We start from the raw sequence: 17,166 nt of genomic DNA, 5'->3' as shown, positions 1-17,166 counted from the left end.
CAATTCCACAGTGACATTTCTCCATTATTACAAATTCCTACTGTTCTTTACTTCTACAAAAGTATGACAAATTCTGTTACAGTCATGGATGCCAGAGAATTTAGCAACATGTTTGGTCTTTTTCCTTAACATTTCTTAAAATATCAGAAATTCCAAAGGTTATAATACATACCCCAGCTCATACAGTTGCTATCTCTTCTCTAGAGTTGTGAAACTAACAAAATAATTAAATAAATAAATAAATAAATAAATAAATAAAATAACCAAAGTTTTCTGTAATAGAGATACAATTAGCTTTACCTCTTCCTTTTGAAATGAAATAAAAGAAAAAAAAATATCTTTTCAGGAGAGAAATTAAGCAGTTGGAAAATGAAATTGCTTCCTCAAGAGCAGTCTTCAGACCTGCGCAGAGCCATAAGCAGAACTCATATCACAGCACACATGATCTCATGTTCCACCTAACTCTACCTCTCTTATTAACCAGGATACATTTTCATTTTCAGTAGTAGTAAAGATGCTATTCAAATGTAGAAGTCCACAGAAAACATTCTCTTTGTCAGCTTTGTTCCATTCTGTTTAAATAGAAATAAGAATTTTTAGTTCTCTGCCATTGTATGGTTGTCAAAAATAATATTGTTTTCAGTCTGACCAGTCTGACTTTATGGATAACACACAGTTTGTGTTAATTGGCTTTTTTTTTTTTTTCTTTTTTCCATATCAGACCAAATGCTTGTACATTAAATAAAGGAGGTTCATTTCAGATCATCTAAATCCTTTGATTAACAGCTGCATGAGACTATCATAGTGCTACATTTCTAAATATAGCAAAGTCTATTACTATCTTTTAGTAATGGGTAAATTCTGAAGGTTAATTCTGAACCACATCCAAATCAATGTTTCACCTACATTAGCAGGGAGGAAGGTCAGAGCAGGTGACAGGGGACTTTCAAGTGGAAGAGACCGGCAGTGACCTCCAGCCCAGCAAAACAAGAAGTGCAAACTGTTAATAGCTCCTTACAAGTATCTTGGCCTCAAGATAAAGTATTCCCCAGTGAGCCTCTCACATTCAGACTGCTCCTGAAGACATTAGTTCCTCATTGGCCTAAAAACCCCAACATCCCTTTCCAGGGATGTAAGAGAGTTTGGGTAAGAAGGTTCTTAACAGCACAAAGTTTAGCCAAGTGTTACTTTACAAAATTCTCAGCTTCCTTTGGTGAGAGCTGATATAGCAGGATACAGGGGCAGCATTTGCTGATGTATTTCTTATTCATAACAACAGTCAACATGAATTATTTATCTTAAAGCTCATTGTCTTTTCACTGACATCTTATTCCTCCTGGAGACAAGGATTATTTTGGCTCAAAAACTCAGATGTAGGCCATCATTCTTTACCAGGGGTTTCTTGTAAAATTCCAGAGCAGATTGTAGTACCAGCTGTGTCATACTGTGGTTTTATGATCTGCATATCTCTGTAGGAACTCAGTTGCTGTCTGTTTGAATCTTCATTTCATCAGTTGCATCTAATCTGGGTCATCACAAGTTATTTTGGAGAAAGACCAGGGCCCCAAGTCTGCCTGTCTCCTCAGATTTAATCAGAAGTTGCTGATTTATCTATCATTTCTTTTCTGATGCTGCAATCCAGGTATAACATGACTGCCTGACTCAGCTGACACTTTGAATGTTGCTCAGAAAGTGGTATTTCAGAATTTGACAATTTCAGATTGTTGTAGTCTCAGCACTTAGTTGAAATTCAGCTGTAAAAGTGGCATAGTTATTAAAAATATAATTTTGATGATGCGAGACATCTTCATATATTTGACTGCAACCTATTTTGAGAAGTGTGTTTTTCCCCAAGCTCATCCTGTAGTTTACAAGAAATTATATTCAAGCTGAAAATGATTAATAGAAAAGAGCACAAAAATTTGGGTGGAGAAACCGGGCATTAACCATTTGCAGTCACAGCTTCTCCACAAACTCTACCAGGACTACCAGGATGTTCCCAATGGCAACTTCTGCTCTGAGCAATTCCTCCTGCTCTTTTCTCACTCTGAAAATGATGGGTTTGCTTCTGTATTACCTACTCACTAGTGCCAGTTCAGCAGGGGGTGGTGATGTGAACCAGAGAATTAAAACATTTTTCTTGCCATTTTTCTTTCAGCTGGCTCGGTTACCTGATCCTGCTCACAGCAGCAACCCATGAACAGCTCTGCTGACACAGCAGGATGGGAGGTCTGCCATAACGTGGCAGTTGAACAAGCAGCTGAGGGCAGGAATATTCTGAAATGCAGTGTAGTAGGCAAACCAGATTTTTAACACCATTTTAATCACTTCCTCATAAATTTTGTATGGAGCAAAATCCACCAGGGTCACTGCAGGTTAGCCCCAGAAAAATAGAGTAAAACTGGCTAAAGAGGATAAGATTTCTGATTGCATCTTCAGCTGAAATCTGTTATCTTGGATTTCTCACTGTGATAGCTACCTATTCTTCTCATACTTTATACTTTTCAATTGGCCTCATGTTCAGAAAAATAATTTATTTCACCCTGAATGCATTTACTCATTCACACTTTAGGACACTATCTGAAGTCATTTGTCTATGCAAAATTTTCTCATAAGTTTTCTTTCAGCCAAAATTTTGCTAAATTATTCCAGAAAGTAGTTCCACAGAGGATACAAAAACTGGCCTGTAAGATTGCTGTTTTGTTGCCAATGTGTTTTTGTAAAACATTTTGACATCCTTGAATAAAAAGCTACAGAAATTAATAAAATAAATCAGGGGATGGACCGTGATTTTAAAATCTTGGCAGAACTATAGAAAGTTATGGTAAAGTATCTATGAAGTTTAATGAATCCTTCTATTTTTACATTCACTCCCAAAACTTCATTGGACAGATAAATACTGGCAAATGCTCTTTTTTTTTTTCCATGATGAATATTGTATATACACACACACACACACACACATATATATATACATATATACATATATCTACATTTGTATATACATATACATATATCTATATCATATATATAAAATATTAATTTCAAAAATAAATATAAATCAATATAAATAAAAAGTTAATTTCAAAATCTGTTTAAATACAATTTATATTTTCTTATTAAAATTAAGTTCAATTATGGAATGAAATTTTCTTCGCCCACATGTATATCAGGATTATGCTTAAAAGTTTTTTTTTTTTTTTAATAAAATTAAAATCATACATTGAGTTAGAAGTTGCAAATCCAGTTAAACATTTGTCTCTTATTATTGACAAGGTTTAAGAACAAATGTTATGATATTATGGAGAGGCTTTTGCTAATAACTAGAAAGGGAACTGTTTTCCTGTAGCAAAGTAGGAAGAGAAACATAAAGAAACAAAGAGAAGAAAGGAAGCCAAAAATTTATGCAAAATATTTCTCTTAATCATGCATTTAGTTGTTTTCATTCTACCTACTGCTTTACCATCTTGTTCAAAATTTCTTTTGCTTCACTCAAAAAGGTAAAAATCCAAGTCATTGCCTTTGCTGATGGCAAGATTGAAAATTCTGAATCCAAAGACCACTTAGACTATGAGGAAAAAAATTAAGGTAGAAATACTCCGTATAATGAAAAAAAAAAAAATGTTAATACCTACTGATCATATCACTATGATTTGAAATTTTGTGGTTATAGAGGAAAAACTGTGCCATTATACTTTCATGATAGTCACAGCCAGGGGGGAGGGAATGGCAGCTGTGTACCAATAAGAACAGACTTGCAGCCAGACTTGGTGAGGCAGTTTTATTTCAGTGAAATCAGGTTACTTCTTAATTAAGTAATGCTTTGGTTCATTGTGAGATCAAACTCAATATAGAAAAATTAGACCATATATGCTTTGGATCACACAGTAGAAGTTTCAGAAAAGCAAAAAGAACATTTTAGTGCGTCTTTGAAACTGCATATATTTAAGGCACCACTGTCTATCTTTTACAATTTTTAACTACACATTCAACTGTCACACTTGCCAAAATCATACTAGCATATTAATTTTCAAAGGAAGCAAGTGCTTCTCAGCATGTTTTTTTGTGCATACCAAAACACTACAGAAGAAAACAACAGAAACAACTAAACAATGCAATTGAATTATATTTTTAGGACAATTACTAGACAAGTGACTACAGGCACTTGCACAAACTGCTTCAAAATATTACATGAGATTTTTCGATTAACGTAAGAATCAAGTGATTCAGTGTAGTGGAGTATATGCCATGCATTGCCTTAGCTATAATAAGAATGTCAGAGCAGCTGTTTTCAGTCTTGGTGTAGGAGTTAAGTTGGGTCTATCTTGTCTCTGTTTTCCTCCACTAAAAGGGAAATAAGTGATTCCTTTTTATGATACATATCCAGTTTCTGACAACTGTCTGGCCAGGGACTGTACTGCAGACTATTTTCTGCTTAGGAATGATAGACAACTCATTCACTACCTTTATCATGCATGCACAAGATGTAAGCTAGAAGCAGTTAGTCGTCTGTCATGCATCCTCATATCTACTCACATCTTTGATTGGTGATCTGTCAATTGGCAGCTAGATTCAAAGATTTACTTTTAAACTTGGTTCCCCATGTTTAAGCATGTTATCAATTATCCGATGTTTGAAGTAGAGACCATGTTTTGACAGAACTGGATTTCTTTCTACTCATTTGAAACAGAAGAATTTTATATTCCTTTAGAAATGAAGGTCATTAGCTATTTATTCTCTACCATTTAAAATATATATATTTAGTATAATTACATTAATTAATCTATTATCTTGTTTGCTAGAGAAATTGGTATTGTTACAATACGAAAACCAAATTATTGAATTATTGAATATTGAATATTGAATATTATTGAATATATATGCTTAGAATATATATATACTAATATATATGCTTATATATGAATACTCAGTTCTTCACTGAGTCTTAGTAAGTTTTCCAAATGATAAGATCCTACAAATAACTGTCTGATTGACTGCTGCATTAAAAATTTGCAATTTTGCAAAAAGTATTCCCTGCTTTTTTGTTTTTTAACAGGTTATTACATGAAATCTAGGTATTAATTATCATATATACAACTATCAACTATCTACCTTAAAAAAAAAAAAAAAAAGAGAGAGAGAGAGACATTTTAACATTGACTTGTTATGTAATTTATGTTAATGATGAGTGCAGGAAATCTCATGGGTTCTGTGCTTAAAAGCATTAAAAATATTTTCTCCCTTGAAATATTAATTAATGCAAAAAAAACTTTAATAAAAATATGTGCAAATGCCTTACCAAATGCCCAGTCATTCTTAGCTGAATAAACAATGATTTCCTAGTAAAATGAGAGAACTATGAAACTCAGAGTCTGCAATGATTGACCTCTTTATTGAAATTTAAATAGCTTAAGTATTGCAATGTTACTAAATATTCTATTGTGACTCCCAAGCAAATGTTCTTAAATCCAGTAATAATATTTTAATATATAGTGCTCTAATTTAATCCTTTGGATTTTATTAAATTGGGCAGATTTTCTATTCCTGATCATGATACTGCTAGCTGCCTGATGACATTACAGCATTTCCTTTAAAGTTAAGAAGTTTCACAAATTTTATTACCTTCTCTTTGTGTTTTGGTTGTTTGTTTAACAATGTTCCTTTTTTTTAGAGTAAGCTAGGCTTTGTAAAGGCCACAATTCAATCTGTTTAATTGATTAGGTCTTTGCATATATGCTAGAAACTTAACAGTTCATATGCTTTGTACATACCATGGTATATTATTCTTGCAGCCTACCCACATTGGGTGGAGAAACTTAACGATACTCAATTAGACAGTGGGGATCCACTCCGATGGGAATGTAAAGCCACTGGAAAGCCAAGGCCCACATATCGTTGGCTGAAAAATGGAGTTCCACTCTGGCCACAGGTACATTAGATGAGGAATCACCAGTATGTCACATTTTTCTCTTTTAATACAGATAAAGACAATTAAACAAGGTACTAAAAAGTACTTTCAGAAATGAGAGTTTTCTGTATTAGTTTCTGAAGTATAATTTTAGATACAGGTTCTCAATATCTGTCCCCTTTGAATCATCTCAAGCAATGTTGAATTTCATTCATTAGTAATTCTCTCTAGTTCAGAAATATTTTGGAAACAAGATCTTCTGAGTTTTGTTTGCAATAGCACTGCCACTGTACTGTAATAATGATCTAAGCAATCCCCAGTATATGTATATTTACTTTTTCTATTTTAGATATTGATATTAATTGACAAATTATGTTATTTGTGTCTATTTTTCTGTATAAAGAGACTGTAACAAGTCAGAAAAAGGTTGTATTTGCTGAATCAGACTCCTTCATATTTCCCCCAATATTATGTTATTTACCACATAGTAAGTTTTTTTTTGTACTTTTCAAAACACTAACAGTGTTTTGAAACTAATGTAAGAAGTACATTTCATCATTTTCAACTCCATTAATTCTCTACAAGTAGCAGAACTCACCATCGACACCATTAAAATATTCCAGATAAAGATGTAAAGACTTTCATACAATCACCTGATATGTTTTAGAAGTAGACCTAGATAATATTGTCTTTCTTTTTAAAAGAATGCTCATGGCATAGACTGTCTTTTGTCTTTATTCTGTTTTTTCCTGTTGACTCATCAACACGTCAACAACCCAATTCACGTGGGGTTTTTGTTTGTTTGTTTTTGCCTAACACCTTTCCATTTTTACAGTCTCAAAATATTTAAGGAAAAGTTTTGTAAATTTATTTCATACATTTTTTTTTTCCAGATTAAATTAAAGCTGTTCAATGTTGGGAGAAAACATCTCCATTTGTTAAAGAATTCATGGAATGGATTCATAAATATAAAAATGAAATGTCTTTCTTTTCAGTGAATGTCACTTCTGTGAGCATCAACCAATTATGCAAACAATGAGAAAGGAAACATAAACAGAGTTTATTTTTGAAGCTGTGAGGCATTGAAAATAAGTTTATATGCCTTTACTTTATTCATTTCATTCCTGAAATTGAAGCAATGTAAATATCTGTAGTTTTTGGTTTTCTGATTATCTAAATCATTAGTTGCAATGGGCTCTGAAATTTCCATATTAAATTTCATTTTAAACAGGAGTTTATGACAGAGAAAACTTTTATTCATAGTTTCCTCTGTATTTCCAAACAATCTGTTCTTTAGTAATTTTTAACTAAACCAAAAACATCTTCAGTAATGAAACCTAGAGATGTTTTATAGAAGTTCAAGTTATTCCTTATAAAGTTCCATAAAGTATATTTTTTCCATAAACAGCTGTTAATGCCCCTTCTTTACTACCTGTGTTAATTATTTTCTACTAGTGGACATTTCAAAATAGAAATTGGCTCTGATGTTTAAGGCAACTAAAACCTTTTACTCTTACTCATGCAAGCAATCTTTTATGTCTACTTTTATAACATACAGTCGTGACTGAGACCAAAAGTTTGACAGAGATATGATCATCAGATATTTTCCACCCACAGAACACTTCTTGCCTCATTAAAGTTACCAGGATGAACTGTTTTTAAAAGTTGTACAAGGGTGATAGCACCAAATATATAAATAAGCAAAGAAACAAAAGCAAGCATAGGTGATTGTGAACTTACACTTAGAAATATTTAAATATTCTTAGAGTTTTTTTCTGGCCTGTTTTAGTTTTGTTATCTCTTAGATAACAAAAGCCCAAGGATTTTTGTTGTTTATTTTTATTTTAGTTTAATAATGTCTTTTGTCTCTTGCCCAAAAAATTTCCAGTACCTTTTTGGTTTCATGGAACTGTTTTTTGTTATTTCATTACAGAGCAGGACTGAGATGGTTAATGGTGTACTGATGATCAACAGTGTGAATGTCTCAGATGCTGGAATGTATCAGTGCTTAGCAGAAAATAAGTATGGTACTATTTATGCCAGTGCTGAGCTGAAGATTTTAGGTGAGTATTATAAATAAAAAATAAAATAAAAATAATAATAATAATAAAAAAGAACAGACTGTTGTTGTTTTTTTGTTTGTTTGTTTTTTTCTGTTTGATAGTTGCATTTGTTCTTGGCCTCTTATGATAAAGAATGGCTTCTGCCTGTCCAAACTTAGCAGAACAGATAATAGTGGGTTTTATTGTTATTTCTGATGGGGCATTTTATTACATAGGAGAGCACAGATCCTTTTTGTAACTGAATGTTTCCATTCATAAATTACTGACTCAGTTACATTTTGTGTCTATTTCTCATATAAGGCTATGTCAATTCAAAATACATGGAAAATATTTTTTTTCCCTCAAAAACAAATCACAGAATCACAGAATCACAGAATTTTCTAGGTTGGAAGAGACCTCAAGGTCATCGAGTCCAACCTCCAACCTAACGCTAACAGCCCTCCACTAAACCATATCCCTAAGCTCTACATCTAAACGTCTTTTGAAGACTTCCAAGGATGGTGACTCCACCACTTCCCTGGGCAGCCTGTTCCAATGTCTAACAACCCTTTCAGTAAAGAAGTTCTTCCTAACATCTAGCCTAAAACTCCCCTGGCTCAACTTAAACCCATTCCCCCTCGTCCTGTCACCAGGCACGTGGGAGAACAGGCCAACCCCCACCTCGCTACAGCCTCCCTTGAGGTACCTAAAAAGAGCGATAAGGTCGCCCCTGAGCCTCCTCTTCTCCAGGCTGAACAAGCCCAGCTCCCTCAGCCGCTCCTCGTAGGACTTGTTCTCCAGGCCCCTCACCAGCTTCGTCGCCCTTCTCTGCACCCGCTCAAGCACCTCGATGTCCTTCTTGTAGCGAGGGGCCCAAAACTGAACACAGTACTCGAGGTGCGGCCTCACCAGAGCTGAGTACAGGGGGACGATCACTTCCCTAGCCCTGCTGGTCACGCTGTTCCTAATACAAGCCAGGATGCCGTTGGCCTTCTTGGCCACCTGAGCACACTGCTGGCTCATATTCAGCCGACTGTCCACCATCACTCCTAGGTCCTTCTCTGCCTGGCAGCTCTCCAACCATTCCTCTCCCAGCCTGTAGCTCTGCTTGGGGTTATTGCGCCCCAGGTGCAGGACCCGGCACTTGGCTTTGTTAAACTTCATGCAGTTGACCTCAGCCCATCGGGCCAGCCTATCCAGATCCTCCTGCAGAGCTTTCCTACCCTCAAGCAGATCGACACACGCACCTAACTTGGTGTCATCTGCGAACTTACTGAGGGTGCACTCGATGCCCTCGTCCAGATCATCGATGAAGATATTAAAGAGGACCGGCCCCAGCACCGAGCCCTGGGGGACGCCACTAGTGACTGGCCTCCAACTGGACTTGGCTCCATTCACCACGACTCTTTGGGCCCGGCTATCCAGCCAGTTTCTAACCCAACGAAGCGTGCGCCAGTCCAAGCCAAGAGCAGCCAGTTTCTTGAGGAGAATGCTGTGGGAGACGGTGTCAAAAGCCTTGCTGAAGTCAAGGTAGACCACATCCACAGCCTTTCCCTCATCCACCCAGCGCGTCACTCTGTCATAGAAGGAGATCAGGTTCGTCAGGCATGACCTGCCTTTCATAAAGCCATGCTGACTGGGCCTGATCGCCTGCTTCCCCTTCAAGTGCTGCATGATGACTCTCAGGAGGATCTGCTCCATGAGCTTTCCTGGCACTGAGGTCAAACTGACAGGCCTGTAGTTTCCTGGGTCAGCCCTCCGGCCCTTCTTGTAGATGGGCGTCACGTTTGCTAGCCGCCAGTCGATTGGGACCTCCCCCGATAGCCAGGACTGTTGATAAATGATGGACAGTGGCTTGGCCAGCTCCTCTGCCAGTTCCCTCAGTACCCTTGGGTGGATCCCATCCGGCCCCATCGACTTGTGCACATCCAAGTGCCGTAGCAGGTCACCAACTAGTTCTTCATGGATAATGAGGGCCACATCCTGCTCCCCATCCCCTTCCACCAGCTCAGGGTACTGAGTATCCAGAGAACATCCGGTATTGCCGCTAAAGACTGAGGCAAAGAAGGCATTGAGCACCTCCGCCTTTTCCTCATCTCTTGTAACTAAGTTTCCCCCCGCATCCAGTAAAGGATGGAGATTCTCCTTAGTCCTCCTTTTTGTGTTGATGTATTTATAGAAACGTTTTTTGTTATCTTTAACGGCAGTAGCCAGATTGAGCTCCAGATGAGCTTTGGCCTTCCTAATTTTGTCCCTGCACAGCCTCGCTACTTCTTTAAAGTCCTCCTTAGTGGCCTGCCCACTTTTCCAAAGCTTATAAACCCTCTTTTTCCTCCTAAGATCAAGCCACAATTCTCTGTTGAGCCAGGCCGGTCTTCTTCCCCGCCAGCTCGTCTTTGGGCACGTGGGAACAGACCGTTCCTGCGCCATTAAGACTTCCCTCCTGAAGAGCGCCCAGCCTTCCTGGACCCCTCTGCCCTTCAGAACCGCCTCCCAAGGGACTCCACCAACCAGTGTCCTGAGCAGCTCAAAGTCAGCCCTCCGAAAGTCCAATACAGCGGTTTTACTGGTCCCCTTCCTGGCCTCGCCAAGAATAGTGAACTCCACCATTGCGTGGTCACTCTGCCCTAGACAGCTCCCGACGATCACGTCCTCCACCAGTCCTTCTCTGTTTGTGAAGAGAAGGTCTAGCGGGGCACCTCCCCTGGTAGGCTCACTAACCAGCTGCGTCAGGAAGCTATCTTCCACGCTCTCCAGAAAGAGATGGAAAGAAATGCAAGAGAGAAACCTAGAGAACTATTAGACATTTTAATCTATGTTAAATTAAATTATTATTTAACAAGGGCCATTGTTCACAGGTGATTAAGCATGAAGTTACTTCTACAAACTTGAAAATTTCCTAGAAATTCACCAGGGCTGATTGAATAATGGCAATTGTATATTTGAGCTAGTATCACCCCGTATTAAAGCAAATATACTATGTAGTGTTTCTCAGTAAATGTAGAAAAATTTTCACTATTCACAAGTTGAGGAAGGGAGTTAATGAAGAAAAAATATGAAGCATGCCTTACCAACTCTAGTTTTGTATAAAGCAAAAAAAGTAGCCCAAAACAAGACAGAAGTGATGAAAGGAATTACACTGTGATAAATGAGGCAAACTTGTAAGAGACCTATTTTCTATAATCTAGTGTAGTACAGCTGGAAGACAGGTTTCTGACAAAGTAATTCTCTGGTCATGTCAGAGGTCTCTGCACTGCTTAAACCTGGAAAATTTCAAAACCTGCACCTGGGAATCCTTCTTGCAAAATCCAAGTAAATAAGGCTGAAGTTACTGAAATAATATAATACATTTGAGCTAAAATTTGTTCTTTTCTGAAAAAAAGTATGTAGTGCACTATTTCCACTACTTCCTAGCTGGCCAACATTAAAATTTCAGTGTTAACTCTTAGAAATATTTCTGTCTAGCTACAAATTACACAGTTAGTGGCTATACATTTCCCATCATTTTCCTTTGTCATTTCAGATATAGTCAACAAAGAGGTCCCAGTTAGTTATAAAGTTCTCTTGTTCTGTTGTTTTTGTTTGTTTGTTTGTTTTGTTTTGTTTTGTTTTTGTTTGTTTGTTTGTTTGTTTGTTTTTCCTATACCTAATTTATAAGGTAGTTGTACAATTTCTTGATGTTCTGTAACACGGAACATGGGCAATATATGTTGCCATTAAAAAATCAGGCTTTAATTCTGTCACTTTTGAAATTTTACCCCTGTTAAATTTTAACCTTAATGTTGCATTAATGTGGTAGTTGTGTTTTATTTTCTGGATTATTAAAGGGAAAAGAGCAGAATAAATTGTCCATATAAATAGCATGGCATGAAAATTACCCAAAATAACATTAGAAAATATGTGAGGCAGTGAAGTATAAGATGTTGTTATACATGTATTTGAGATGTTTGTGTTATGAGGGGAGTTGTCTCTATTTTTGCAAAACAGCTTTAACAAAAACACAAACAAATAATATCCCATAGAATCATAGAATCATCCAGGTTGGAAAAGGTCTTCAAGACTATCGAGTCCAACCATCTAAACATAAGTCCCTTTAGTGCTATGTTCACACTTCTCTCAAATACCTCCAGGAATGTGGACTTCCCTGTACAGCCCACTCCAATGCCTCCAAAGCATAATTGCAGAATTGTCCTTTCTTGTGAAATTACAGTAACGAGTAACATTTTGTGATATATTTGTTACCTTGGCTGTTTTATTGCAATCAATGGGACTTCTTGAAAAGTGAAAAGAACAAAATATGATTAAATACCTTATGTAAATACCTTTTCAACCCCCAGCATTTAGACAAAATATAAAATGGGAAGCAACAAAATTGTTCCAAAAGTAACATTTTTAATAATAAATAACTCTAGAGAGTGCATTTTGGATAGCTGTGGATTTTAATCTTCTTTTCATTTTGAACTAGTTACATATAACAAGCTACGAGAGAAATCCAAACATTTTAGAAAAGGTATAACCAAATCAACTGTAGCATTCAATTTCTAAAGGTACTGGTTTTCACAAGCAATCTTACTTTAGAATGTTTACATGGATGACATCTCACTAATTATTAACTTGATTAAATTACAGGCCTACCATTTAGTCTTGGCTGCAGTTTCAAACATCTTGTAAACTTCTATCTAATCTGTGGTGCAATAAGTTTCAAACCAAAAATTGAAATTCTTCCCCCTAAACCAAACTTTATTAAAATGTAACAAAATGAAAAACTGTGATTTTTCTCTGTAGTGTTAACATGCTTCTTTTCAACAGCTTCAGCTCCCACTTTCCCACTAAATCAAGTGAGGAAAACAATAATTATTACCAAGGGCCAAGAAGTTGTCATTGAGTGCAAGCCACAAGCCTCTCCAAAGCCAACTATCACTTGGAAGAAAGGAGACAAAGCTTTAAGGGAGAGTAAGAGGTCAGAAGCCTGTTCGGTAAACTAAATATTGTGTTTGCATGTCTGATTCTGTGATATTAAATGAAAACACAGCCATTGACAATAACATGTGTATGTAAGCATATCTATGCCATAATTTTTTCAAGCTAATTAGTCTGACAGTAGTGACTTTATTGTTTCCACAATACTGAAAACTATTATAATAGTTCAAAGAAGCAGAAGATGAAAAGAACTTTTGTTTGTTTTATTTTTCCTCTATTTCATGTTACTGATTTGTAAATTGGTTACTTATTTTTGAATCTGTGTTTGAGAGTATTAAAAGTATACAGGCTGAAGTAGTCAGGGCTGCATAAAATATCAAATATTTTTAAAAACTATTTAATATAAAAAAAAAAAAAAAAAAAAAACACATTTAAATGCTTTTAATAAGGCAGATTGGCTAATTGGTCATATTGGAAGTCCATCTATGAATAGTTTTAAAATGATTCAGTGAAGAAAAATGTGATTCTATTACAGGATTTAATTATACAAGTAATTTCTGTACTCAGCAGCACATCTGTTTAACAGAATATGTTTGATTAAATAAGTTTCGTCCATCTCTGTACATTAAAGGTAGTTTAAGTACTGCGGGTTAAATGCCAGCTGTAATTGCACTTTACGGGATTGGATGTCTGTGCACTAGAATAGTTTTGCCAGCCTGCACATGGTCTTTAAGTATACACAGAGATCTTATCTTCCTTCTGGTAATGTATGTGAATGAACCAATTAAACTTACTTGTGTGGCATTAGTCAAAAAGTTAAAAGCGAGGCCTTTTTGTTCATTTGTGCAATACTGATGAGAGCAGTAGAGTGCATCTCTCCTTGTTAGCTGCAAAAGGCATTTCATTCAGGTGAGTTTTATTTTCGTGTCATGCTACTTTTTCAAAAGGAAAAAATGGATAACCTTTCATGTCATATTGTCTCTTGGGGGGAGCAGAGTGAAACTGCATTATATTAACCATTTTATTGACAGATCTGAATTCTACATACTGATAAGACATGATAGAACAACATCTACAAAGATGTTAATATAAGATATTCCTTGATGTCTTTAATGCTATAGTTATGTAGCTTGCACTACGTGACCTGTTCTTCTCATCCGCACAAAACTCATTATGGCTTCTCTGATCAACACATGTAAATCATCTTTTTAATTAACGGCCAGTAAAACACTTTGGTAATTACCCCTCATCTGTCCAAATTGAGCCTAACTCTGAAATTAAAATATCATAAAGCTGAAATCTGGAGCTACGTTTTTGGTATTTGCAGCTTTTGATACTTGTTTATTTTGGTAGAGCCAGGAGCAGGAAATGATGAAATATGGAAGATTAAAAGAGATATTTGAACTGTTTCAAATGTTTGAAAGATTGATTTCAATTTAGCTTTTAGTCAACTTTTCAAGGAATCTTTTGTGTCATTCAGAGCAATTCACTGATGTCTATTATGTATCTTAGGGAACAATATCTGTTTCAAGGGAACTCTATTCTGCCTCTATATACAGTATTCCTCACACAATAATAGAATCTGTTTGAAGAGGAGATGAAGAAAGCAATCATGATTTTGGGAAAGTAAATGTAAATCAGTAGCATTAGAATCTGTGTTTCCATTCAGTAGAGTTAGAATTTATGTTTCCATGTTGTAGGCAATCTGAGAAGGAACCACTGGAAGAGAAGTGTGTAAAAGTTTAGGGAAAAAAAAAGGAAAAATCTGACATATTTTGAGGAACATGTTGATGTATGTTACATTTTTTTATTATTATTATTATTTTTTTTTTTTTCAGAGATAGATGATACAAATATCAACAATAACTGAATTGTCATGTGAAGATGTCATGGAATTGTCGTGTGATGAGTTTACATAGAATGTTAGTCCATCAAAGATAAATAATAATAATAGTAATAATAATAAGTAAAGAACACCAACATTCTGGTTAAATAATAATGAAAGCAAGAAGAGCTCAGCCTAATATGATTTTCTTCTATAGCTTTTTCATCATCTGTGGAGTGCTGGTAGAACATGTTGTGTTTTGCTAGAAAAAGGAATTTGCACCACTTAGCTACATCTGTGAGAAACAAAACAAAACAAAACAAACAACAACAACAACAAAAAACCACCAACAACAAAAACAATATCAATGAGAGAAATGAGAGCTTCCCCTCTACAGGAAAGAGGAAATTCCACTTGACTAGCTGACAAAAATACTTCATGTGACATTTCAGTTTGTAACTTTGCAAAAGACTGAGTTTGTGCCTGCAGAACTCATAGCTGGGCACATTTATCACTGAAGTCAGACCTTGACTCTACCTGCTGGAACTGAATGCAGTCTGAAAGCCTTAAATGTTCCAGGTTCATACAAAAAGTTAAAGTCTCTCACTTGACAAGGTAACTGTGGAAAGAGTCATCATGAGCTCCATCTTTTGGCGTTTTTTACGTATGAACTAATTATTCAACCCTCTTAGTATTCTTTGTCTACCTGTGCTAGGTTTGCTTTCCCTGGTGAACAGTCATTATTTTGAGTAGTGAGATCACTTAGAAAGCACCAGCACCAGTAGACTAGAACAGATATTTTAAACTGTTTTTTTTTTTTTTTAAATGAGCTGCAAGGCTATAGAATAAAGTAGAAAAGTAGGATATTCATAATTATTTGCTGACAAAACATATAATTCTGAGTGCTACAGTCTGCTAAATGTCTGAAATATGATGAATTTGCTCCTATGGAAAGATATATACTCACCAAACAATAGGCACAATTCATTCTATTAACCTGATTTAAAGATCACAACCTGCTGCAACGGCCACATTTTAATAAAATAAAATATTTTTTATTAGAGATCTACTATTCAGGAAAGTAAAACACCACGCAGCCGTTCGCTCACCCTCCCCCCTCCCTCTCTGGGACGGGGGAGAGAAATGGAAAGTGAAGCCCGTGAGTTGAGATAAAGACAGTTTAATAAGACAGGAAAATAATAATAATAATAATAATAATAATAATAATAATAATAATAATAATAATAATAATAATAATAATAATAATAATACAATGATGATAATAGTACTACTACTAATAATATGTACAAACAAGTGATGCACAATGCAATTGCTCACCACCTGCTGACCGATGCCCAGCTTAACCCCGAGCAGTCCGGCCCCCTCCCCCAGCTAGCCACCCCTATATATTGTTTAGCATGACGTCAGATGGTATGGACTACCCCTTTGGCTAGTTTGGGTCACCTGTCCTGGGTCTGTCCCCTCCCAGCTCTTACTGCACCCCCAGCCTGCCTGTTGGCAGGACAGAGCAAAAGGCTGAGATGTCCTTGGCTTGGTATAAGCACTGCTCTGCAACAACTAAAACATCGGGGTGTTATCAGTACTCTTCTCATCCCAAGCCAAAACACAGCATTCCACCAGTTACTAGGAAGAAAATTAATTCTGTTCTAACTGAAACCAGGACACTCTCAAAGAACGGGGCATTGTCAGGGAAACTTGATTATACAGGGTATTTAATGGACACTATCAGTATTCAAGAAGAACTACACATAAAACTCAGATTTCTTTCATATCACATCTTTCTTGGTGAGTCATTAAAACATCCATAAAAATATGAATTCATTGGTATTTTTGCTTTAAAGTTAAGAGGAGAACAAGAAAATACTATTGTTATACTTTCTTCTTTGAAATTGGAACACACCAGAGAACAGCAGCAGTGAGTTGGTAGATATATTTAATCTGCATATTTTCATTAGTCATCTGACAATAATTAATTTGTTTGTGTATTTTTACTCACCAAGTTCCTCTAGAATTTATGGTCTCACAGGCTGATAGAAGGCTGCATGTCATTTGTAGCAATCTGTGATAATGCGTACTAATATGATGAGCTTTTTAGTCCATAAGAATTTGGTAAAGAACTTCTGAATCTTTTAGTTCATTAAAAGTTTTGGTTTTATGAAAAAAACAAGTTGTGTTCAGATCCAAGTCTGAAAAACAAGTTTATTCTTTGATTTGTAATAAAATGTTTGGTTGGAACTTTAATTTAGGTCTCAGATAGGAACAATTAGTCCGTGTGTAAGAGTTTGGTGATTTTTTTTTTTTTTTTTGCGATGTTTCTGAAGAATTCCAATCAGATAAGCAATGAAACCCTCATAAGTAATCAAACCCCCATTTACAATTTTAGCATTAAGTTCTAGACAAAACCCAGATCCAAACTATTTAAATCAAAGTATCTGTTTCTAATTTAAAGT

The 17,166-nt window shown here is 35.9% G+C and overlaps 1 protein-coding gene across 2 annotated transcripts in view; it reads left to right on the top strand.

Annotated features, from left to right (window-relative positions):
• The window catches only part of CNTN5 (contactin 5), a 692,218-nt gene that overhangs the window by 552,773 nt on the left and 122,279 nt on the right, over positions 1 to 17,166 (top strand). For both annotated transcript variants that reach the window (XM_032205142.1, XM_032205150.1), the window contains exons 11-13: positions 5,793 to 5,929; positions 7,842 to 7,971; positions 12,760 to 12,910. In XM_032205142.1, the coding sequence (XP_032061033.1) occupies positions 5,793 to 5,929; positions 7,842 to 7,971; positions 12,760 to 12,910 (418 nt within the window). The remainder of the gene's footprint in view (positions 1 to 5,792; positions 5,930 to 7,841; positions 7,972 to 12,759; positions 12,911 to 17,166) is intronic.

This window comes from Aythya fuligula, chromosome 1 (assembly GCF_009819795.1).
Source record: "Aythya fuligula isolate bAytFul2 chromosome 1, bAytFul2.pri, whole genome shotgun sequence".
Classification (NCBI taxonomy): domain Eukaryota; kingdom Metazoa; phylum Chordata; class Aves; order Anseriformes; family Anatidae; genus Aythya; species Aythya fuligula.
The sequence above is the reverse complement of the archived record's forward strand: the minus strand, read 5'-3'. Positions and strand labels throughout refer to the sequence as shown.